This window comes from Mastigoproctus giganteus, chromosome 8 (assembly GCF_048544385.1).
Source record: "Mastigoproctus giganteus isolate SK-2022 chromosome 8, ASM4854438v1, whole genome shotgun sequence".
In the NCBI taxonomy this organism is placed as follows: Eukaryota; Metazoa; Arthropoda; class Arachnida; order Uropygi; family Thelyphonidae; genus Mastigoproctus; species Mastigoproctus giganteus.
In genome coordinates this window covers 55,243,565-55,269,296 of record NC_143582.1, presented here as the reverse complement: position 1 = coordinate 55,269,296, position 25,732 = coordinate 55,243,565, and the positions used below count along the sequence as shown (strand labels likewise).

The window sequence follows — 25,732 nt, the reverse complement described above, 5'->3', positions numbered from 1 at the left end:
TTCATTTAGAATTTGCTGTTGGTAACATCAGTTAGTCTCACTGTATAGAATTTTAAAAACTGTCTGAGATAACTAGTCATTATGAAAGCAAAATCAGTTTTTTTTGTTTTGACAGTAATTACATCTTTAAGTAAATCACACAACAATAAATTTTGAACGCTGCAACCTAGCAGTTCTTTTATCTGCAGATTCTGCCACTCTGCATGGTTTCATTGTTTGTAAACTAACGTTTACACTGATTTCAGAAATGTTATTCATTTTTTCTATCACTTACCACCTTCACAAATCACTTAAGTTGAAGTTGAGTTGTATTATTGAATGTATTAAGTTAGGAGTAAGTGCTGGGTTGAAGCTTTGAGATTGTGGAAAGATGGTAAAAAGAAGGCTATCCATTTGTGATTCCTATGATTTGTCAGGAACCTACAAACTACTGTAATAACTGCCATTTTGCTTAGTTAATGTAGAGCAGGGGTGGACAATCCCTGGTCTTCGGGTCAACTCCGGCCTGCGAAAATGAGTAATCCAGGCTGTGGTTGTTTTCAAAATATATAATAAACAGCCTGTTGTTTATTACTGGAATTTCTAATGTAAATTTAGAAAATACTCTGCACATTGCTATGACAAATATTGATTCAGATATTGATTCACTGATTTAAAAAAAAAAAAAAAAAGAAAAGTGTCAAATCTCTCATTAAATGTTATAAAAATAAAATATTACAATTTTTGTTACTGGAACTGTATTTGTATTTTGTTACTATAATTGTATTTTTAAAATTTTATCTTGAATGTGTATTTTTTTTTTCTAATTAATAAAATTAATTATATGTACATGAATGTATAAATATTACAATAAATAACATAAAACTGTTTATGACAATTTTTTCATTATACCATTTTAATCTTAAAAATCGTGGAAAGCTAAAAAAAATTTGGCCTGCATGTACCTCGCAGACATTTTATTTGATCCACCCTGATGTAGAGGAATACAATGCAAAGAATGAGAAGGGCATTGTGTATTCTAATATTCCATCTGCCATTAGACCAGTCCTGCATTGAGATAACCTGCTGATTCCATGCTCTCTACTTATATTAAAGAATGTAGCAGCAGGGAGTGCTGAAACTGATGTTTACATGCCTGGAGACATTGAGTTCAGCCCTCAGCTGTTTTCACAGCTTGACCTCATTGATCTAGTAAGAGATTTAAATTTATCAAAGGAATCTGCAGAACTCCTTGGTTCTAGACTTTTCAAAAAATCTTCTAGCACATGGGCTATTTTTTTCATGGTACAGACACAGAGAATGAGAACTAGTCCCCTACTTTTTTTGGGGACAATTCTATAGTGTTTTGCAGTAATATAAATGACTAACTATTTAGGAATTAGTTACAATCCTACCCAGTGGAGACTTTTTGATGTGTCAAAGAGGAGTCTCAAAGTTATGTTGCTCCACGATGGTAATAAATATGGGTCAATTCCAGTAGCTCACTCTGTGCATTTGAAAGAAACAACATGAGAACTTGAAGTTTTTCACAAATATTAAATATGAGCAACATGGTTGGTTGGTCTGTGCTGACTTTAAAGTGATAGGCATGTTACTTGGACAGTAATCTGGCTACACAACAATGCCTTGCTTTTTGTATGAGTGGGATGGGACAATCAGGCAAGGAGTATGCACTGGGATGTCAAGGTCTGGCCAAAGCGTGGCAGTTTGTTGCCTGGATAAAGAACATGGTTCATAAGCCACTGGTAAACCTCAAAACTTTCCTCTTTCCACGTCAAACTGGATTCAATGAAACAGTTTGTGAAAGCTTTACCTCAGAAAGGTTCCTACTTCAACTACCTTTGTACTAAATTCTCATTGATAACCCAAGAAACAAGGTATTTTTGTTGGACCTCAAATTTGCAAACTGATGGGGATCTAGATTTTGAGGGAACTATGAATAAAAGAGAAAAACAAGCACGGATTAACTTCAGGTCTGTATTGAGAACTATTTTGTGAACAACGAGGATCCAGACTACAAGAATATAGTTGAAAATACGTTGGCAAACTTCAAGAAGCTGGGCTACAGCAGTGCATGTCAAAGTACATTTTTTACACTCCCACATACTACCCCAGAAAATCTAAGAAGTGTTAGTGAAGAACAGGGTGAAAGGTTTCACCAAGACATTAAAGATATGGAGATGGAGGTACCAGGGGAAGTGGAATGTCAACATGATGGTTGACTATTGCTGAATGCTGAAGAGGCACTGTAAAGTAGAAGGATCTGCAAGAAAATCAAAATAAACAAAATTTTTACATATCGTAGATCAGTTTAAAATGAGAGGTGTTTGTTTAGTGGACTTTTTACCACACTGCCATTTTTTATTTAAATATAAAAGTCTGGTAAAAGTAGCATTTGTTAGGTATTTTTCAGTGTGCAGATTCTGCCAAAATTAAAAAAAAAAAAATTGTGAAAAATCTAATTTTCTTTTGTGATATTTGAAGAAACCTGACACGATGGAAACAATTGGTAGTTATTTTTGAAATCAGCATTAGAAAATGATTCAGAAACACCCTTTTCTGAGAAAACATTAGTGAATTTTTTTTCGAAATGCAGAGTAGCGTTCTTAATAACGTGAAGACTTGCTGCTGATAATGAAGCATATTGCTTTCTCTTGTTGCTTCTCTAACATGCTCATGTATGAAACAATTATCCAATAAATGCACAATTCTTGCTACTATGTGAGTGATCAATGCACAAAGTCCAGTCAATATCTGGAAAGTTAAAGCCTCCAAATTATAAGACATTGAGTTACTGGTGCATTCTATATGTCTGTAGAGTTGTTCATTATATTCATCACAGTTATTAATCCTATAGAATACTCCTAACTTCATTTTTGTTTTTCCAGTGCTTATGTCACACCAAACTGACTCAACATTGCACATGGCCACCCATGCCCACTAGATGCATTGCCTTAGATTGTGCTTCTTAAGTAAGAGCATAACCCTCCCCTCCTGTCCTTTCTGTCATCTTGGCTGAAAAGCCACAGTTTTTTTTTTTTTTTTTTTGCTCCATATTTCTTAAACATTAAGTAGGCGAGGTTATTTTTATTTGTTATACAGTTTTTGCTTACTTCTGACCAATTTTTGTTCCTACAGTATATTGTAGCGGCATGATCAGTGATTGCCAGTATTATCATGGTCAGAGTAGACATTGTGGTACTGTTCATATTTTTTCATTCAGTTTTCAGCTAAAACTACTAAATATTGTGCATGCATGCATGCATGAGCACTTCTAACTTAGATGAGGATTGTGTGCATGATTATAGTAATTTTCTTAGTTATAATTGTATCAGTAGTTACGATAGTTTTGTCTCCAATGCTTACCCCAAATGAATTAATTTTAATTTATTGCTCTTATATTTTTATTAGATATAACTGAAGTGTATATGTGGGGATCAAATGCTAATTATAACCTGGGTCTTGGTAATGAGCAGCCTAAAGAGCATCCAGAATTGCTTGAATATTTTAGAAGAGATTCTGTTAGCATAAAGCAGGTTTGTTGTAGAATTTACTTATTTTGTGTATTTTTACTTACCCTGATTATAAGAAACTTGGCTGCATTTATTTTAATAAACATAAAAGATTACTTTTATTTTAGTTTTATATTTTTGGTTTTGCAATTCATAGTGAGTAATTTAAAAAAATAAATAATAATGCTTATTGCCAGGCATGATTGGCAATATATTAATTTACTAAAATTGCAAAATTGTATACTGATGGTGGAGACAGTATCACTAATGTGATATCACTAACTTTATGATTCAGTAAAAAATAATTCTTATAAAAAGAAAATTGACACACCTTTTAATTTCAAATGAGTACAGTTGCTATTCGTAAAGATTTTTGTGTCTTACTAATGGTACAAATACTGCCATTACATGTTTATTTCATACAATGCATACTAATCAAAGTATGATGACTTCTTACTTTACACGTGTTTAAATTATGCGAATTTAAAATAACGTGAGGCAACCATATTTACAGAAAGCATCACAAGAGGCTAGCGTGATAGCCCACCATTTTCTTATTTTGTTTTGCTGAAGATGGTCGATTGGTCATCTGTTGGAAAGGCATAATTTTTGATTTTGTGCTTATTTTTACCTATTTTGTTTTTACTGTTAACCTTATGGTTAGTAAGCATCCTTGTAACTCTAGTGGAAGTGATGATGGTAAGCACTCAAGGAAATCAGTTTCGCTTGAAATGAAACTGGAAGTGCTTAAGCGCTTCCAGTTTCATTTCAGCCTCAATACTCCAGCCTATGAACCCACATGTGATTAAATCTTTTAAGGCTCAGTATTTAAAATGCATTCTGGCTGATCTAATTGACAAGATTGACCACGAAGATAAGTGTGCAGCAATATTGGCAAGCCTTCAGTATAAAAGATGCTTTAAAATTCATTGATGCTGCATGGTGTGAAGTTCCACATACCTGTATTCAAAGTTCATGGCATAAGTCATGTCCAGATCTTAGCAACTCCTTTAAAAGCTCAGATACCGATGAAGATTATGCACAAAGTAAAGAAAAATGCTTGAAACTCGCCAAAAAGATAGAGTTCACTGAAGTGGAAGTAACTTTTTTTTTTTCTTTTTTTTATGTGAACCCCAAACACGAGAGGTATTAGAACCTATAGTACTTAGTACCATGCTTGGGTTGGAGGTTGAGAAGATGAAAGAAGATATTTGTTGACATTGGACTTGAACTTCTGTAGATTGTAATTTTCAGGAAATACGTATGAAGGAAGGTTGTTCCAGAAAATGGCAGTTGAATGAATAAATGAGGAAGATGAAAAGTTGGTTCTGTGGGTTTGAAGTTGGACGGTGAATGGACGTTGGCTGATGGCGACACGTGTTCAGACTGTTTTGAAAGAGAGAGCAGGAATTATAGAAGCCAAATCAGAAGAACAGTGCCCATGGAAGTATCTGTACAAGAGGCATGCAGCAGAAATGGTACATCTATGAGAAAGCGAGTGGAGAGACTCTATTAGAGATGAATCATTAATTAACCTAACTGCCCTCTTCTGAATGGAATCAAAAAGCCTGAGAGAGGTTTTGGGGGCACCACCCCAGATGTGGGAACAATATTCCATGGCAGGGCGGATTTACGATTTATACAGAGTGAGCAGCTGTTTGGAAGAAAAGTAACGCCGAGAGTGAAAGAGAAAACCAAGTTTTTTAGATGCAGAGGAAGCAATATTTGTAATGTGCTTGTGCCAGGAGAGATTAGAAGTCAGGGTAATCCCCAAAAGAAATATATCATTTTGCCTAGAAATTGGAATGTCACTAAAGATAAGCATAGGAGCAGAAGAATCCTTTTTGCGAGATATAAGACAAGACTGAGTTTTAGAAGGGTTGAAATCAACTAAGTTGTCTTTGCCCCACTGGAGAATTACCTGAAGATCGGCATTTAAGGAATTGGTAGCAGATTTTCGAGAAGTTGAAGCTGATTGAGCAGGACAAGGTTTCTCAAAATGGAAAATGGAACGCAATGTGCTATCATCGGCAAAACTATGGATAAGATTTGTAGTCAGTGGAAGAAGGTCATTAATATACAAGAGGAAAAGAGTGGGGGAAAGAACTGAACCATGAGGGACACCGGCATTAGTGGAGAAGTTAGAAGACAGAGAGCCATCTACCATCACCCTCAGTGAGCGATCAGAGAGAAAACTGGATAACCAATTACTAAAAACTGTTGGCAAACCATAAGATGGAAGCTTGTTTAGAAGACCTTTATGCCAAACACGATAAAAAGCCTTTGAGATGTCAAGAGCAACTACTTGTGTTTCACCGAACCTTTCCATTGAATTAGTCCATAAATGGGTAACATAAGCCAGAATGTCACCAGTGGATCGACACTGACGGAATCCATATTGGCGATCGTTGATCAGACGGAAGGTTTCTAGGTAGTTTAAGAGTTGGCGGTTAATTGATTTCTCCATTACTTTAGAAAGAGTAGAAGTAATTGCAAGGGGACGATAATTGGATGGGAGGGATTTGTCACCCTTTTTAGGAACTGGCTGGATATGAGCAAATTTCCAAGCAGAAGGAAAAACACCTTTGGAATAAGAAAGTGAAAAAAAAAGGCAGCAAAGAATAGGAGTAAGTTCAGGAGCACAGGTTTTGAGAACAAGTGGAGAAATACCATCAGGACCTAGAGCTTTCTTAACATCAAGATTCATCAAAATCCTTCTGATATCCTTTTGACGGAAGACCACAGGAGGCATTGAATGGAGCGTGTTGGGATTGGTGGGAGGTGTTTTACCAAGATCATTAATACATGAGCTGGAAGAAAAATGGGATGCTAGCAGGTCAGCTTTATCCTTGGCTGAAGTGACAACAGAACCATCTGGTTTGGACAGAGGTGGGAGCAGAGATGGGCAAAAGTTGCGGCCAATAGCTTTGGCAAGAGACCAGAATGCTCAGCTACCATTAGGACAAGAAGCAAGTTTTCTACTCTTAGCCTGTTCATACTTTAGTTTGGACTGATTAATAACTGCTTTACAATTGTTGCGAGCTTTGGTGTAGGCAGAAAATGGAACTGAAGAATTAGAAACAAGCCAATTACGATATGCAACATTCTTCTTTTGAACAGCCTTAGCACATTTATTGGAAAACCAAGGTTTAGATAAAGGACGAGATTTTAAAGTGGAGTGTGGGATAAAGGATCCCATTCCTGCAAGAATAATTTCACTGACATGATCTGAGCAAACGTTGACATCAGAAGTTTTGAAACAGTAATCCGACCAAGGAAAAGAAGTCTCGCAGGTCATCCCATTTTGCATTCTTGTAAGGCCAAACAACACGAGGTTGGGAATAGCCATGAGATAAAGGTTCCATTGGAAAGAGACAATCACGAAGTTGTGATCTGAAGTGCCTAAAGGACCTCTCACTTGAACCGTGTACTTAGAAGGGTTGTTTGTGAGAAAAACATCAAGTGTATTGGCTGTATGATTAGGATTGTCCGGTATTCTTGTAGGTAAATGAACAATCTGTGCTAGGTCAAAAGCCTCAGCATCTTGACGTGCTGGGTCGGTGTGACTAGAAAACGGAAGCCAGCTGGAGTTGTGAACATTAAAATCACCAAGGAAAATGACCTCACTGTTAGGAAAGTTGGACTGGAGAAAGTGCAAAGAGAGGAAGTCAAAGAGCTCCAAGTGATTAGTGGAGTTGGGAGAACGGTAGAGACAACAGATGAATTTGACACAATGAGGTAGAGAGATTTTAAGCCAGAGAAGATCAAAGAGAGGAGATTCCAAATTGTCAAGTCTTCAACAGGGAATATCAGAACGGACATATGCACAAGTACCACCTTTGAGGCAAAAGGAATCATACAGCGAATAATTTGGGCATCTGAGATGAGCAGTAGTTGAATCAACCGATAACTGAGATTCTGTCAGAAAAAGTACATGGGGTTTGGCAGATTGCAAGTGGAAATGGACATCGTTGAGATTAGAATTGAGACCATGTATATGAAAGTAGGTAACTGATGTTGAAGATTTAATTGATTCGCATCATCAAGAATTATCAAATGAAGATGTTTGTACTGGAACAGCATTGCATTCAAGAGGAAGAGGCAGCAGCGAGCATAAGCCCAGAAGTTAAAGAAGAAGAATGGAGCCTGACAGTGAAAGGAATATCGAAAGTATTAAATCTTATAAACGAAGGCCTAAATCTGTTAGCTGATGAAGACCCTAATCTTGAATGAAGCCCCAAAATGCACCAAAGCCACCCTCCACCATAATATCTCTCTCTCTCTCTCTCTCTCTCTCTCTCTCTCTCTCTCTCTCTCTCTCTCTCTCTCTCTCTCTCTCTCTCTCTCTCTCAATTGTTTTTGTTCTATAGTATATGCTGGTTATAGTGAAAACTCTTTCTCTTACTGTACAAAAAAAAAAAAAAAAAAAAAGAAAGCAAATCAATAAAGATGAATAAATCTCTTTGGCTGCTTTTCATTTTCTTTAGAGTGCCCAGTCTTTCAACCAAAGGAAACGAATGGTATGTACCAGTAGGGCTAATTTAGCTTGACGTGACAGTTACTCTCATAGGCCTATTATCACATTTTTTTGGTGATTACTTACATTATGAGTGAATTTACATTGTGTGACATGTTCTGGAACATAAACCCTCATGTAAATTAAGAAGTCACTGTATATAAGACTTTGATTACTAGTAGGAAATAAACATATAATTATCTATATTCATATCATTAGCTGAAGATGGAAATTAATAAAATACTGCTACTGGTAAAAAAGGAATAAGTAAAAGTTAAGGGAATATGAATAATAAATTAAAATGAGCCTTGGGTAATTACAAGTGTGCTGTTTACTTTTGCTACTGTAAAAGATGGAAATGTCTTACAGTAGCAATTTTATAAAAGGATAAACATTTCAGCATTAGCTGAAAAGATTGATATTGGAAAACACAGGCATTAGACATTCTTAAAATGTGTGTAGATACAGTAATGCAAAAATCAATAAAACATTTTCAGAAAGTACAACAAGGGGATTCAAAAAAGATTTGTATTCACCCAGTAGTAGTGTGATAGAAAGAAATTTTTTTTTGTTTAATACTGTAATCTCTTTAACAACCACACAGATTTTGGTTTTGATCTGACAATTCTTTTTTTTTTCTTTTTTTTTCTTTTTTTTTTTTTCCCTTCTTTGCAGGGCTGAATGAAGTGAAGTGTCATAATGGATAGAGTGGAGTACAGATCAGTGAGTCACAGTTCCTCTTTCTGCTTAAATCAAAGGTGGTTTTCCCTTAACTGTGACCACGAAGAAATGGTCACTGTTAATGGAGAAGACTCGTCACAGGTCGCAGTGTTGTTGCACATTGGTATAAACTATTCAAGTGTGGAAGAACCTCAGTGCATGATAAATAAATCCCAGGACACCCAGCAACTGCTGTTAATAGGAGTGTTGCAAAAATCAAGGCATTAATCCTGGAAGATAGATGTATTAGTAAGGAACTAGCTGCAGAGCTTCTTAGTGTATGTTCTGTGGAGAACATCATCCATCAATGGTTGCTTATGAGTAAAATGTCTGCTAGATGGGTTCCAGACTTTTATTCCCTTACCAGAAGAAGGAAAGGGCACAATGTGAACATGAAACGTTGATGTGTCAGAAAAGGCAAGAGGAGTTTTTTCCTGGATCCATCACTATGATCCCAAAACTAAATAAATGTCAAAACAGTGGAAGTGTGCAAAATCACCATCCCTCAAAAAGGCAAAGGTGCAACCAAATGCTGGCAAGGTGATGCTGTCAGTTTTGTGGCATCAGCATAGTTCAATACTAACAGATTATATTCAAAGTGGCTGTTCTATGAAAGAGAAGTTTTATTCCAACCTCCTCACAAAGCTACTTGCTCTGGTGCCTCGGTGGGCAGGAGCAGCAGTGCATAGCACATGCTTCTTGATTAGACCGGGGTTCGAGCCGGTGCCCACCAAATATGGAGGATGTGGAAAGGTCAGGGAATAACCACCGCATATCCCTGGAGCAATATGGCCTTAGTTGCTAATGCTCCTAAAAAACAAATAACAAACAAACAGCTACTTGCTGCCATAAAAGAAAAAAGACTGGGAAAGCTACCAGAAGTTATGCTCTTTCTCCAGGATAATGCTGCTCTGCATTCCTTGCATGCTGCAGTGAGATTGTGCTCACAAATGTGGGTTTGAAATATTACCACATCCTGCTTATTCCCCTGACCATGCACCCTCGAATTTCTTCATCTTTCCTACCCTGAAGTCCTTCATGGAAAACCCTTTGCTGCTGATGAGATGATTTCTTCTGCCAAGTCATGATCTGAACGACAGTCAGAAGACTTATGCAGAAGTGTATTAAGAGGAGGCAGAAATGTGCCATTTTTGTGTGGTGACTGTTGAAAAGGTGTAATACATGGTGTTTGTTTCAAATCTGTTTTGAATATCCCCTATCCCCCCCCCCCTTTAGAGCATTGACATTTGAAATTGTTTGAAGATTAGGATTGACCACTTTCAAAGCATGAGTGACTCACTTGAGAAATTTTGCTAAAGGTGCAGTATTTCTTATGGATCAGCATGTGAAACTGCTTCAGTGCAAGAAGAAATTGCTACTGACTGGAAAGAAATTAAAAGCTGCAAAGCCAGCTGGGCTGGCCGGGTGGGTAAAGTGCCTGCCTTGCAACCCAAAGGTCGTGGGTTCGATTCCCGCCTAGGGCTTGGATCAAAGTACTGCAAAAACCTTGGGAGGTGCATTATGGCCACAGAAGCTGATGCGCCAACAACTACCAAAAAGAAAAAAAAAATAAAAGCTGCAAGATATTCATGACAGTTCCTAGGGAAAAAACATTTTCTTATATGATGAACCAGTGTAATAAGCAACATATTTACTAAACAGTATAATAATTGACTTATTATTGCTGATGATCTCATTCTTTAGGAAGAACTTAATTATTAGGCCTTAAAATATGGATTGTCAATAAGTATTTGCCCCACCTAGAAATACAGTGCAGTCTTGATATAACGTGTCTCCTCATACCATGGTTTCAGATATATTGTGGGTATGATCATGTCCCCCAAAACAAATTATGAAAAAAGTAGCGTCTTCAAGGAACTAGCAATTTCACATTGGAAACTGGAAAAAGTGAATACCGTATATACTCATATCTACTGTACATCCTACTGTCATATTTCCAAGAGGGGAAATTAGCTAAAAATTTGTATATTCAGTTTCCAAGTAATTTTGTAAACAGGACTCTTCAGAAACTAATTACTGTAGACACCCAGTTTCACCCCTCAGCTAGAGATGCAACAAAAGAGTATATTGGTGGAACACTACAAACAGTTACCTCTGGAAGGGGATATGACTGCCATTCATCAAGCACATTACGTTAGTTACAAAGTAAATTTTTGTAAACAACAGCACATGACATCCTTTCTTGGACTAGAATTTACACTTAGGATAGCAAAAATTGCTAAAGGCTAAACTAGACAAAAATAAACAAGAAGTGACGAGTGATTTATGGAGAAATCATGTGACTTCACTTTGAAACTATGATAGGTACTGGACAGTTTGGTTTTGATTTAGTTTTCTCAAAACAAATTCTAGGGCATCAGAAATAATTTGGCAAAATTAGTAAATCAGTATGACTGAAGTAATGGCCACCAAAAGAAAAACTTATATAGTTGAAGAAGGGTTAAGAGTAGTAAAACAAAATGCAGTGGAATTTCAGAAGGATTGGTCCATGGCTGGATGAAAGAGGAATTAAAATTGTATTCATTCGTGTACTCTGCAGAAGATGAAGTAGGGCTCCAAAGAAAGAAAGCTAGACTTTGTGAAAACAGTGATGTGGACCATTGCTTATACAAGTGGTTTCTACAGCAGTATAGTGAAGGTGTACTGATAAATGTGATAATTTTGAAAGCACAGGTACTTATTTACTTATTTATATATATATTTTTTTGTTAGTTGTTGGCGCATCGGCTTCTGTGGCCATAATGCACCTCCCAAGGTTTTTGCAGTACTCTGATCCAAGCCCGGGGTGGGATTTGAACCCGCGACCTTTGGGTGCCAGGCAGGCACTTTACCCACCTAGGTACTTATGAAATTATGAAGTGCTTATGAAATTTAAGTGGTACTTAAATTTCATAAGCTACTTGGTGGAGAGGACACATTTAAAGCTTCTGGATTACCTTTGGAGATGGAAGGCTCATCATGGGATAACCCAGGCTAGTCTTATAGGCTAATCTGTACTTGATGACATTGCAGCAGCAGAAGCATTTCATGAGTTTCTGCATAATGTGATTCAAAATGGAGAATTCACAGATGAACAATGGTGCAACTGTGATGAAACAGCATCATATTATAAACTTCTCCCTGACAAGTCACTGGATATTAAAAAGGCACCCAATGAAGTGGGCATGAAAACTAAAAGAGAGAATTACTGTATTACTGTGCACAAACAAGACTGGGAATCATAAGCTAAAGTCATTGTGCATTGGTAAAAGTTGGTCTCTAGTGTTTTAAGCATGTCAATGTGAAATCTCTACCTTTGATTTATAAGAATAGCATCCAGTGCTTGGATGAAGAGTAATATTTTTGCTTCATGGCTTGAAAGTCATGAAGCAAAGCCTCTGTTACTGTTGGATCACTGTCCAGCTCATCCTTTGGCTGATGTTCTGAAATCGAAAGATGGCAAGATAAGAGTTGCATTTCTGCCAAGGAGTGCAAGTGCACTAATTCAGCCCAATGATCAAGGCATGCATTATTTTGAACCTTCAAAGCCTACTATTGTGGTGAACTACTTTCTGGTGTTGTGAACTCAGAAATTTAAGTTCTAGAATTTCTGAAAACATTAACACTGAAAGAAGTTGCATAAAATATTGAATTAGCACAGGAGAAAGTAAGCTGAACAACAGTTGAAAACATTCTGTAAAGAATGTATTGGAAAAGAAGAGATCACTAATAATAACCTTGAATTAGCAGAATTTTCTGAACAAGAAACAAAGGCTGCTTGTAATGTACTTGGTGGCAGTCTTGGAGCAAATGATCTGGCTGCTTGGATAGAGGTGGATGCAGAAGCTCCAGTTGTTACCCGAGTTTCATGAGTTTCTGAAAACATGCTAGAAAGAAATCACATCCCCTGAACAGTTAAGTGTAAAGTGTATTCGTGTCAAACGGCACCAGGGGTTCCCCCCATCTCCACGTAGTATACATTGTCATGTGAAACAGAACACTGTTGAGGCCAGAGATTTAAACATCCCTCGAACAGTGAGAAGACAGTTGTCAAACAGAAGGCCAGTGACATAGGGAATGACTCAGAAAATAATATAGATGGCTTGTGTAAAGAAAAAGCACCAGAAATTACAAAAGTACTTGACAACATTAGCATTAGTAGAGGCATTTGATGCAAGAAAGCAAGCTTATGCAGCATCAGCCAAAAAAAAAAAAAAATAAAGTAAAATAAATAAATAAAAAATAACCACTTCCACTTCACCCCTCTGTTCGTTCGAAATACCTGTCCAGCTGAGCCTTAAACTTATTTAGGCTATCAACTTCCACGAAAAGGGATGGAAATCTGTTCCACCTACCAACCACCCGCTGGCTAAAGGCAAATTTCCGCACATCTATCCTACATCTGTCTTTCCTCAATTTGAACTTATGCCCTCTCAGGTGATTATTCTGAGCAAGAGGAAGAATCCCATCAGCATTGAGCATGCTCAAACCATTCAAGGCTTTGTACACCTCTATCAGATCACCTCGCTGGTGCCTAGTCTCCAGACACTGTAATTTGCAAAACTTAAGCCTTTCTTCGTAAGAGCACCCCTTTGTTCCATTCACTAATCTTGTTGCTCTTCTCTGTACTCGTTCCAGCAGCTCTACATCCTTCTTGAAATGAAGCCTCCAGGCCTGTATACAGTACTCTAGGTGTGGCCTGACCATTGCCTTATACAAGGGAATAATCACCTCCTTATCCCTGCTAGAAAAATTCCTATATATCATTGACAATACACCATGAGCTACTCTTGCAGCCCGTCTGCACTGCTCAGAGAACTTCATATCTGCCTGCACAACCCCCCCCCCCCCCAGGTCCCTTTCATTCTCTACCACTGTCAGTGTAGTACCACAGAGTTGATACGTTGCTCTGGGGTTGCTGTTTCCCATATGTAGTACTTTACATTTGTCAATGTTAAACTTCATTTGCCACCTCTCAGCCCATCTGCTCAACCTTTCCAGATCCTGTTGCAGCAGCATAGTGTCAGTAGTAGTGTCCTTGACAACCCTGCCAACCTTCGTATCGTCTGCAAACTTGGACATTAAGCTTGATATACCATCATCAATATCATTTATAAATACAGAGAACAATAAAGGACCCAATACTGAACCCTGAGGGACTCCACTAATAACATTAGTCCACGATGAACAGTGTCCATTGATTACCACTCTCTGTCTTCTCCCCCTCAACCACCCCTTTATCCATAGCAGCAATTTGCCTCCAATGCCACACTGCTCCGATTTGTGCAGCAGTCTTCCATGTGCAACAGTATCAAAAGTCTTTCTAAGATCCAAATATATAATATCAAAGTTATTCCCTGCATCCAGTTCTTTTGTGACTGCATCATAGTATCCAATCAAATTGGTCAGGCAAGACTTCCCCTTAACAAAACCATACTGTGTCCGAGCTATAACTGAAGTCTTGTCTAGATGATCCTGCAGTGCTTCTTTAACCAGTGCCTCCATTAATTTTCCGGGAACAGAAGTTAAACTCACATGTCTATAATTACTTGTGTCAGCCTTTGATCCTCCCTTGTGAATTGGGGTCACATTTGCACATCTCCAGTCCATGGGTACCTCCCCTGAGTCCAAGGAAGCTCTCATAATTATGGCTAAGAGTTTGCTTACTTCCTTTGCTGCCTCCTTTAATATAACTGGATAGATCCCATCCACCCCAGGTGCCTTTCTTGTGTTTATCTTCAACAATTTCTCCTCCAATTTACTCTCAGTTATTACAAGATTCTCTAGCTTACTGCTAGAGTTGAATACACCTCTGGCATTCCCCTCGCTGAATAACTCCTCATGTGCGAATGTCGATGCAAAATATTCATAGTTTGTTAGCTACCTGAGCAGGGTCATCAACAGTTGACCCATCGATATCAAGTGGACCAATCTGATTCATCCCCTTCCTTCTAGAGTTTACATAAGTAAAGAACTCTTTGCTGCTTTTCTTCGCATCCCTTGCCAAGGATCTCTCGTAATCTGCCTTCGCCTGCCTAACCTCCTTTGTAACTTGGTTACAGATCAACTTGTATCTATCATAGGCTTCTGTGTCACGTGTTAATTTTGTATGTACTTCAAACAGGCCTCTGAGGTTGGGTATATCCATACTGTGATTTTAGTGTTTTGCACCAACCTTGCGTAGAAGTAGAAATAAAAACACCAGGGAAACTAAACTTTTGATAACTGTATTTATAATAAATCAAAATACCCGCATCTACAATAAATTTAACTTTATAATAAACACTACATATAAATCATTAAAATCTGCTACATTACAATCAATAAAATGCATAAAATATAGATTAAAACGATAAAAACCCGTAGCTTTCAAAGGCTCAGCCTTCTTCTTCAGCGGTAAATCTTGCTATGCAGTACAACTTTAAATATCAGCAGGCTAACGGTACTCCTCACGTGTTTCCATTCTCGTGTGCTTCGTTCTCTCGCGTTGTGGAACTGGAAGTGGCTCGAGTGGAAGCCACACGGAATCGTTCATCCCTTTTGAGGATAGTGGTCTCAAAGATGGGATGAATCCGCGTACCTCTATCCCTATTTATGTTAATGGTAGAACAAATCCGCAAACTCTCGAGCCACTTACGGTCCCAGAACTTATGCGCCCGATCGGTGATGATAGCATCGTCCGGAGAGATCTGGTGTTGTTTCTCCCAAAAATGCTCGGCCACGGCGGACTTGCCATATTCCGCATTTCTTATTGCCTTAGTGTGTTCCCCCAGACGATCTTTAAGACGGCGTTTCGTTTCCCCTACATAACACTCCCCACAATCCGGGCATCTAATGCTATATACCACCCCACTAGTGTTCTCTTTTTCAATGGGGTCTTTAACCTGAGACACGATTGTGCGCAGCCTCCGTCCTGGAAGCTGCACACACCGCGTCTGGTACTTTCTTAGTATTCTAGCTATATGATCAGTCAAACCCGGACAGTAGGGAATGTATGCAGTGGCTATCGGTGTAAATGGCTCGCCTCTCCTCTGATTTCCTTTAACATATTTCTCTATAATCCTCCGGGGGTAACCACATTTTGCAAGATCCGTCGCGACCCGTTCATACTCTAATTTTCTATCATCGGAGGCACTGCAATGTGATTTTGCTCTCTCAACTAAAGCTCTTACCACACTGTTCCTATGATGGTTGGATTGGGCTGAGCTGTAATGCGAATACTGCCCTTTACACATGGACTTCCTATATACCCTAGTCCTCAGCTGTCGACCTTCTCTACAGACCAACACATCTAGGAACGGCAAAACTCCTCCTTCTTCCACCTCCGATGTAAATTGTATGAATGGGGAGAAGCCATTTAAGCTGATCAACACTTGATCCTCACTCCCCTTTCGAATGATTGAAAACGTATCATCCACATACCTTTTCCAGGGGCGCATAGGGAGAACACTAGCATTAAATATTCTGGCCTCGAGCTCCTCCATAGCTAAATTAGCTATAATTGCGCTGATGGGGGAGCCCATGGCTGCACCATTAACCTGTTTATACATAGTATTACCAAACACCATAGTGGTACTTGAGAGGCATAACTCTATTCCTTTCTCAATATCCTCTAGCTTTAGCTGTGTTCTAGTACTTAGGGTGGTGTCCCTCTGTAATGCCAAGCGTGCACACCACACCCCATGATCAATCGGAATACATGTAAATAGCGATTTCACGTCGAAAGAAATCATGATCTCATTTTCTTCTATGGGTTGTCTTCTAATAAACTGCACAAAGTCTTTACTATCTTTAATACTGTATTCTGAAAGTCCCACTAGTGGGGATAATAATTTGGCTAAGAAACCAGAAAGTGCATAGGTTGGACTGCCTATAAATGAGACTATGGGTCTAAGCGTAAGCGGCACATCTACTTTGTGAATTTTAGGCAAGCCATAAAATCTTGGCATTTGGCTACCTGTAGCGCGCAACGTCCAATACTGTTCCTTAGAAATTTTGTTGGACTTGAGCCAACCCTGTACCATACCGTTCACTTGGCGTTCCAGACTAAGAAGAGGACTTTTCTGAATAACTTTATAAGTCATCTGATCTTCCAATAAACACAACGCTTTACTTCTATATGCTTCCTTATCAAGAACCACAGTTGCTCTACCCTTGTCCGCGGGTAGGACTACGATGCTATCATCCTGTTTAAGGCTTCTTAGCGCAATTCTTTGCTTCACATTAAGATTGGAGGGGGCATCCTTAGCTTGACTCAGGATCGCTGCTACTTTTACTCGAACTTCATTAGCTGTAGCTTCGGGAAGTCTGCTTATAGCCCTTTCCACGCCCATAGCTACTTCTGCAACGGGTAATCTGGGCGGCACCATGGCAAATTCCGGTCCTAAATTTAGAACCTCCAACTGCTCCTTAGTAATTGTTTATTGCTCATATTCACCACAAAATTCTTGGCGGTGCTATCACTACTGCCCCTAGGCTTGGTTCGTTCTTTAAGCTTGTCAAACTTCCCCATTTGTCTCCGTCTATAACTGTCCGAAATTCGTTTTGCTTTAGCTGTTACTACACTAACCACTCCTGCTAAGTGTATCGGAGACAACTTATCACTTAACTTACCCAAGCACTGCCTTTTACCTCTCCTAATGTGGTATAAATCATTATGTAATTTTCCGATCCATATGTTAAGGATCTTCCTTTGATACCACTTGGTAATGTTAAATACTCGTTCATCCTCAAAGGGTAGCTTTGTTTGAAAGCCTCGTGGAATGAGATTATGCGTCTTGCATCGATGGGCAAACCTCAAGTGCTGTTCATGTTTCGCCTCCCTAACACTATGCCTCTGAAATTCTCTAACGCACTGCACAATTGGACGGCCATAACATCGAAACAATTCTTCAAACAGGCCTCTGAGGTTGGGTATATCCATACTGTGATTTTAGTGTTTTGCACCAACCTTGCGTAGAAGTAGAAATAAAAACACCAGGGAATAGCACCGCCAAGAATTTTGTGGTGAATATGAGCAATAAACAATTAACTAAGGAGCAGTTGGAGGTTCTAAATTTAGGACCGGAATTTGCCATGGTGCCGCCCAGATTACCCGTTGCAGAAGTAGCTATGGGCGTGGAAAGGGCTATAAGCAGACTTCCCGAAGCTACAGCTAATGAAGTTCGAGTAAAAGTAGCAGCGATCCTGAGTCAAGCTAAGGATGCCCCCTCCAATCTTAATGTGAAGCAAAGAATTGCGCTAAGAAGCCTTAAACAGGATGATAGCATCGTAGTCCTACCCGCGGACAAGGGTAGAGCAACTGTGGTTCTTGATAAGGAAGCATATAGAAGTAAAGCGTTGTGTTTATTGGAAGATCAGATGACTTATAAAGTTATTCAGAAAAGTCCTCTTCTTAGTCTGGAACGCCAAGTGAACGGTATGGTACAGGGTTGGCTTAAGTCCAACAAAATTTCTAAGGAACAGTATTGGACGTTGCGCGCTACAGGTAGCCAAATGCCAAGATTTTATGGCTTGCCTAAAATTCACAAAGTAGATGTGCCGCTTACGCTTAGACCCATAGTCTCATTTATAGGCAGTCCAACCTATGCACTTTCTGGTTTCTTAGCCAAATTATTATCCCCACTAGTGGGACTTTCAGAATACAGTATTAAAGATAGTAAAGACTTTGTGCAGTTTATTAGAAGACAACCCATAGAAGAAAATGAGATCATGATTTCTTTCGACGTGAAATCGCTATTTACATGTATTCCGATTGATCATGGGGTGTGGTGTGCACGCTTGGCATTACAGAGGGACACCACCCTAAGTACTAGAACACAGCTAAAGCTAGAGGATATTGAGAAAGGAATAGAGTTATGCCTCTCAAGTACCACTATGGTGTTTGGTAATACTATGTATAAACAGGTTAATGGTGCAGCCATGGGCTCCCCCATCAGCGCAATTATAGCTAATTTAGCTATGGAGGAGCTCGAGGCCAGAATATTTAATGCTAGTGTTCTCCCTATGCGCCCCTGGAAAAGGTATGTGGATGATACGTTTTCAATCATTCGAAAGGGGAGTGAGGATCAAGTGTTGATCAGCTTAAATGGCTTCTCCCCATTCATACAATTTACATCGGAGGTGGAAGAAGGAGGAGTTTTGCCGTTCCTAGATGTGTTGGTCTGTAGAGAAGGTCGACAGCTGAGGACTAGGGTATATAGGAAGTCCATGTGTAAAGGGCAGTATTCGCATTACAGCTCAGCCCAATCCAACCATCATAGGAACAGTGTGGTAAGAGCTTTAGTTGAGAGAGCAAAATCACATTGCAGTGCCTCCGATGATAGAAAATTAGAGTATGAACGGGTCGCGACGGATCTTGCAAAATGTGGTTACCCCCGGAGGATTATAGAGAAATATGTTAAAGGAAATCAGAGGAGAGGCGAGCCATTTACACCGATAGCCACTGCATACATTCCCTACTGTCCGGGTTTGACTGATCATATAGCTAGAATACTAAGAAAGTACCAGACGCGGTGTGTGCAGCTTCCAGGACGGAGGCTGCGCACAATCGTGTCTCAGGTTAAAGACCCCATTGAAAAAGAGAACACTAGTGGGGTCGTATATAGCATTAGATGCCCGGATTGTGGGGAGTGTTATGTAGGGGAAACGAAACGCCGTCTTAAAGATCGTCTGGGGGAACACACTAAGGCAATAAGAAATGCGGAATATGGCAAGTCCGCCGTGGCCGAGCATTTTTGGGAGAAACAACACCAGATCTCTCCGGACGATGCTATCATCACCGATCGGGCGCATAAGTTCTGGGACCGTAAGTGGCTCGAGAGTTTGCGGATTTGTTCTACCATTAACATAAATAGGGATAGAGGTACGCGGATTCATCCCATCTTTGAGACCACTATCCTCAAAAGGGATGAACGATTCCGTGTGGCTTCCACTCGAGCCACTTCCAGTTCCACAACGCGAGAGAACGAAGCACACGAGAATGGAAACACGTGAGGAGTACCGTTAGCCTGCTGATATTTAAAGTTGTACTGCATAGCAAGATTTACCGCTGAAGAAGAAGGCTGAGCCTTTGAAAGCTACGGGTTTTTATCGTTTTAATCTATATTTTATGCATTTTATTGATTGTAATGTAGCAGATTTTAATGATTTATATGTAGTGTTTATTATAAAGTTAAATTTATTGTAGATGCGGGTATTTTGATTTATTATAAATACAGTTATCAAAAGTTTAGTTTCCCTGGTGTTTTTATTTCTACTTCTACGCAAGGTTGGTGCAAAACACTAAAATCACAGTAATTTTGTATGTATCCCATGCATTTTTCTTCTCTGCCATATGCCTCATTAGTTCATCTGACATCCATTTAGGCCTAAACCTTGAACAATATTTCTTAGTTGGTATGTAAAGCCTAGTAGCTTCCAAGATAAGTTCTTTGAATGCTTCCCATTTTGAATTTGCTGTTGGTAACATCATCAGTTGATCCCACTGTATAGAATTTAAAAACTGTCTCAGTCCATCGTAGTCGCCTTTACGAAAGCCCTAATGGTAGTTACCTCTTTGAGTAACTCCCACTTCAGAACACTGTGATCACTGCCACCTAGTGGTTCATTTATTTGCAGATTCTTAATGCATGAAGAATCACTACTGATAATCAAATCACGAGTATTACTCCCTCTATTTGCCTCCCGAACATGCTGATGTAGAAAACAATCATCCAATAAATCCACAAAAGCCTTGCTAGTGTGTGAGTGACCAGCCCCCAAATTCCAGTCAATATCTGGGAAATTAAAATCCCCCATTATAAGACTCTGATTTACTGGCCCACTATTTCTCTGTACAGTTTCTTATTATACTCATCAGAGTCATTAGGCCTATAGCACACTCCTACTCTCAATTTTGATCTCCCAATGCTTATATCACACCAAACTGACTCGACACTGCACTGTCCAGTGATGGCAACTCGCTTCACTTCCTTGGATTTTATGTGTTTCTTAACTAATAGCATAACCCCTCCTCCCTTCCTATCCTGTCTATCCTTTCTGTAGACATTGTACTCCCCAAATTCCAGTTCTGCATTCCTTATATCTATGTGACACCACGTCTCTGAAATCCCAACAATATCTGCCTTTGATGTTTTGAGCAATAACTCAAATTCATCAAATTTATTTACTAATACTTTACTAATGTTTACTTGTAACATTAGTGATAGTGAACATCTTCATTTATTGCATCTAATTACTTTTAAGAATTATGTACTGAAAAAATGCTGTCAAAATGTTGTGCAAACTAAATTACACAACTATTTCAGAACAGGTGCATAAAATGCAAGTCCATAACAGCATTGTGTATTAATAGAATGTAAAGCAAATGATATAACCTTTAATACTTTGTATTTTATTCTGTATATGCACAAAACATTAGTAAAAAAATAAAGTATTTATTTAATTAGTGTATTTACGTTAAAAAAAAAAAAAAACTGGGGAAAAAATATTAAAAATTTTTTTGGTGTAATGAGTTTCACATAATGCAGGTATTAAAGTTGTCACCTGCATTATATTGAGGTTTCACTGTATTTGAGTAATGTTATGTTTATTACTAAGCCTCATAAGTTAAATGTATATTTATTTATTTTTATAGATCCATTGCTTATGAAACTAGTTCCATGAATACAGTGAAGCAATATGAAGAGAAAGTTCAGGTCCAATCCATTATAAAATTTTATTAATTTGCAAGGTAAAAAAGCAAAACAAATCCATGAATAGATGAGTGCTTTGTATGGGAAGGATTGTCCATCATATGAGACTGAAAAATTGGAAAAGACAGTTCAAGTGTGTTAGGCAAAGCAGTTTGTATGATGACCCAACAGGAGGAAGACCTGTTTCAGAAACCATAGACCCTGCCACTGTAGTTAAAGTGGAACTGCTAGCCCTTGAAGATAGGCATATGATTATAAATTTTATAGCAAATGAAGTGAATATTAGTCCTGGTTTGTTTGCACTATAATACATGTATTCCTACACATGTCTATGGTGTGACAGCCTGGTGGGTTCCAAGATTATTGACATCTCTTCAAAAGTTGCAGAGGAAAGGGTTCACATAATTGTTGGAGCTTTGTAGAGAGAATATTGGTGATATATATATATTTTTTTTGACTGAATTGTTGATGATGCCTGAATACTGGGTACAGCTCTATGATCCAGAAATGAAACAGAAGAGCAAACAATGCAAACAGAAGAGCAAAACATTCATCTTCACCAATCCCCCCCAAAAAAAGCCAAGGTTGATTTGTCTGCCAAGATCATGTTTTCAGTCTTCTGGGAATCTAAAGGTATCATCCTTATAGTTCCCAGAAGGCAACGACAACATCACTAGGGAGGTACTACAGAAACATGCCATTTTATGTACACACACACACACACACACACACACACACACACACACACACAAAATTAAAATTACTGTTTAACGTGGTTTAGTGAACATAGCTGCTAGGCACTGCTCATACTACCACCTGGTTGATTTTACATTTTATTTCCTTATTTGTACTTTATTTTCCAGTTTAGCAGCTTGTCTTTGTATTGTGACGGTGCTTAAACTATCTTGATTTAATTTTTTTAAGCATAAGGACTACCATTGTCAAATCCAACATATCAGCAGGCTGATAGTATGTTGTCAGCTGCTGTTCGGTGCATTGATTTGTGCAACATTCAAAACACAGTAATTCCCCAATTATTGTGGTCTTGTGGCCCTACTATGAAATGAAGGATTCACTGGTCATACTATTTTTAAGTTATTTCATTTATTGGTCATGTTGTGGTTGGTTTACAATATCAGTCGTGTTTCACATTATTTGACTTTGGTATTTTTGGGGGATGCTGGTCTGAATTTGTTTGCAATTGGCTTGTAAATTATGCTGTATTGACTTTCTGTTTAAATTATACAAAATATGTATGTTTGTACTCTTTTCACAACACTCTTCTTAGTTTACCCTCCATTTTTTTCAATATTTCTATATGTGTGTATATGTATGTATGTATGTATGTATGTATTGATTTTCATCATAATCACTTCTTGCAAAGCTTATCCATTCTGCTGACCTATTCAGGCCCCTCTGTAGCCAGGTGGGCAGGAGCAGCAGTGCAGTTAGCTCTAGCATTGAGTTGGTCAGCTGAGAGTGTGATGGGCCCCCATTTTAATTCCTTCCAGAGCATCTAACCTACGCCTGAAAGTGTCAGATGCCTATCAGAATGCTGAGCTGGCACCTAATTTTTTCACACTCTGCACCTAGCGCACACAAAGCTATCCTCCTAGATCATGTCCTGTTCCAGAAAGGACAGCTAACATTTCACATTTTGCACATATTTTTTAGACTGATGTGTTGGCGAATCGTCACCTTCAGTTCTCCCCCCAGCCACAGCATTTCTGCTACTTTGTGCTGGTTGCTTTGCTGCTCTAGTCTGTGGCCTGATTTCTGTTTAAATACAATTTAATTAACAATTAAAATTAATAAAATTAATTTAATTGATAATACTATACTAAGGTAACAGATTCCTAATGCAGTGCTACGTATTATACCATTTAATTTTACATTATACCTTACTCTATCAAGTTCAAAGTATACATTTCACCATTCTGTATTGGTCTAATATATTACAACAATAGCAGCAAGTTTCGAATGGCACAAGATTCTATAGATACTAATTAGTAACATACAAAATGCCTATCTAAATTCAAAATAAACTAAGAAGCATGACCAGGATTATAAAGCTACTTCTAGAAAGTAGATTAATATGACAATTAAGGCAATAAAGCAGAAAAAATTTATCAAAAACTGTGTTTGCTGGAGCAATAAAATCATTGCCTTCACGTCGATATCCTCGTTGATATAAGTACTCATAAGAATTGTTCATGCAACAGCATCAAAAGATCTTCTTGGACTAATGTTATTACTGGAGTCCCTCAGGATTCAGTGCTAGGCTCCTCTAGCTAACTACAGCTTTGTTTGGAAAATCCTCTAGTCATAGATGGGAATTAAACACTGACTTCATGTGAGTGGTAAAACCACTATTCCATCATGGAGGACCTGGAAACTAGCACATTGAAGTGGTGGCAAAAATAGTTATACATTGTCATGCTGGAGCTGGTGGGTGCTTTACACATTTAATTCCTGTCTTCCTGATGCTTTTCACAGACACTTTTCTGATATGACAGGCTAATGCTTGCTACCTAGCAGTCGAAAACACCAATGGAACTGGTATTTGGATCCCACTTTTGAGTTAATTGGATTGTATTTCAGCAAACTCCAATTATTCTGTGACAACTATATCCTCCTCTTATGCTTTCACAATGGTAGTACTGCTAGTAACCTTGAGTATGCTCCCAAATGTATGGCCTGAAACATTGCACCTAGTATACTAGAGGTGGCCACCCAGGTGTGAACCAGAGTAAGGGAGTTGGTGTGCCATCCACATCACACAGAGGAATCATACACCTCTGCACCAAGAAATACTAAGTGGTAAATGAATCATTATCTGGGAAGTACTGTCACTTTCCGTATTAGAAACTTGAGGTAGTGAAACCCTTGTTTAGTCTCCAGAGTAAAGCTCTCTGCCAATCCTCATCTCTTCCATTATGTACTATGAGTGGTGTCTTTTAAGGTTATGATGGATATCATGGCAAGATCCAATATTAATTATGCTTAAAGAGTACAGCTCTGAAATGATTTTTGCAGGCCAGCCACTGAATAGTCCATTGGAACAAACCTCTTGGTAACTTTCTAGGAGGCATCCAGATTAGCTAGAGTATAATTTGCAGTAAAAATTTCAGTTATTTTCAACAGTTTCATTACTGTTTTGGTAAAATATTTGGCACCAGTACACTAGAATAACCGTAATTTTGTCTGTGCAATAATTTTAATTTTTTTAAAGGATGATATAGTCATACAAAAAAACACACAAATAGCATTTTTAATCCTTTTTTTTATATATATATATATATATATATATTATTACCAGAGTCCAATCCCACTGACACCTTAGCTAGCAGCAAAGGAAGCCAAGGGAGAGGTTTTTGCAGTTATTTCAATATTAAACTTTACTTCTCTGAAACAGTTTTGGTGAAATATTTGCCACAGATACTAGAGTGTTAATATAAATTTGTACCGGAGCTGTGATCCATTTCAAAATTAAAACCAACATGACTTTCACCTCAGGGATCATTCGTGTATTAAGCATTTGCAGATAAAGGAACCACTAGGTGGCAGTGATCACAGTGTACTGATGTGGGATTTTCTTAAAGATATAATTACCATCAGGGGTAAAGGAAAGGGTTTTTGCTTCCGTAAAGGTGAGTACAGTGGTCTCAGACAGTTTTTAAATTGTGTACAGTGGGATCAACTGACAATGTTACCAACAGTAAATTCTAAGTGGGAAGCATTCAAGGAATTAATCATGGATACTACTAAAAGTTTCATACCTATTAAGAAATATTATTCAAGGTTTAAGCCTAAATGGTTATCAAATGAACTAATGAGACTCGTGACAGTGAAGAAAAATGCATGGGATGCATATAAATTATCAAGCGACTCAGAAGCCTATGGCAGATATAAGTTAGTCTGTAATCAGGTCACAAAGGAGGTTAGGCAGGCGAAGGCAGATTACGAGAAATCCTTGGCAAAATATGCTAAGGAAAACAGCAAGGATTTCTTTACGTATATAAACTCTAAAAGGAAGGGGATGAATCTGATTGGTCCACTTGACATCGATGGTTTGACTGTTGATGATCCTGCTCAGATGGCAAACAAACTGAATGAGTATTTTGCATCTATTATTCACACATGAGGAATTATTAAGTTTTGAAAATGGCAGAAAGTTATCAAATTGTAGCAGGGTACTTAATGATTTTGTAATAACTGAGAGCAAAGTGGAGAAATTGTTGAAGTTAAACATAAGAAAAGCACCTGGGATGGATGGGATCTATCCAGTT

General features: G+C 38.4%; 1 protein-coding gene across 2 annotated transcripts in view; it reads left to right on the top strand.

The window, feature by feature from the left end:
• LOC150081538 (inhibitor of Bruton tyrosine kinase) overlaps positions 1-25,732 on the top strand; it is a 349,146-nt gene that overhangs the window by 44,012 nt on the left and 279,402 nt on the right. For both annotated transcript variants that reach the window (XM_090380069.1, XM_090380070.1), the window contains exon 5: positions 3,412-3,536. In XM_090380069.1, the coding sequence (XP_090236195.1) occupies positions 3,412-3,536 (125 nt within the window). The remainder of the gene's footprint in view (positions 1-3,411; positions 3,537-25,732) is intronic.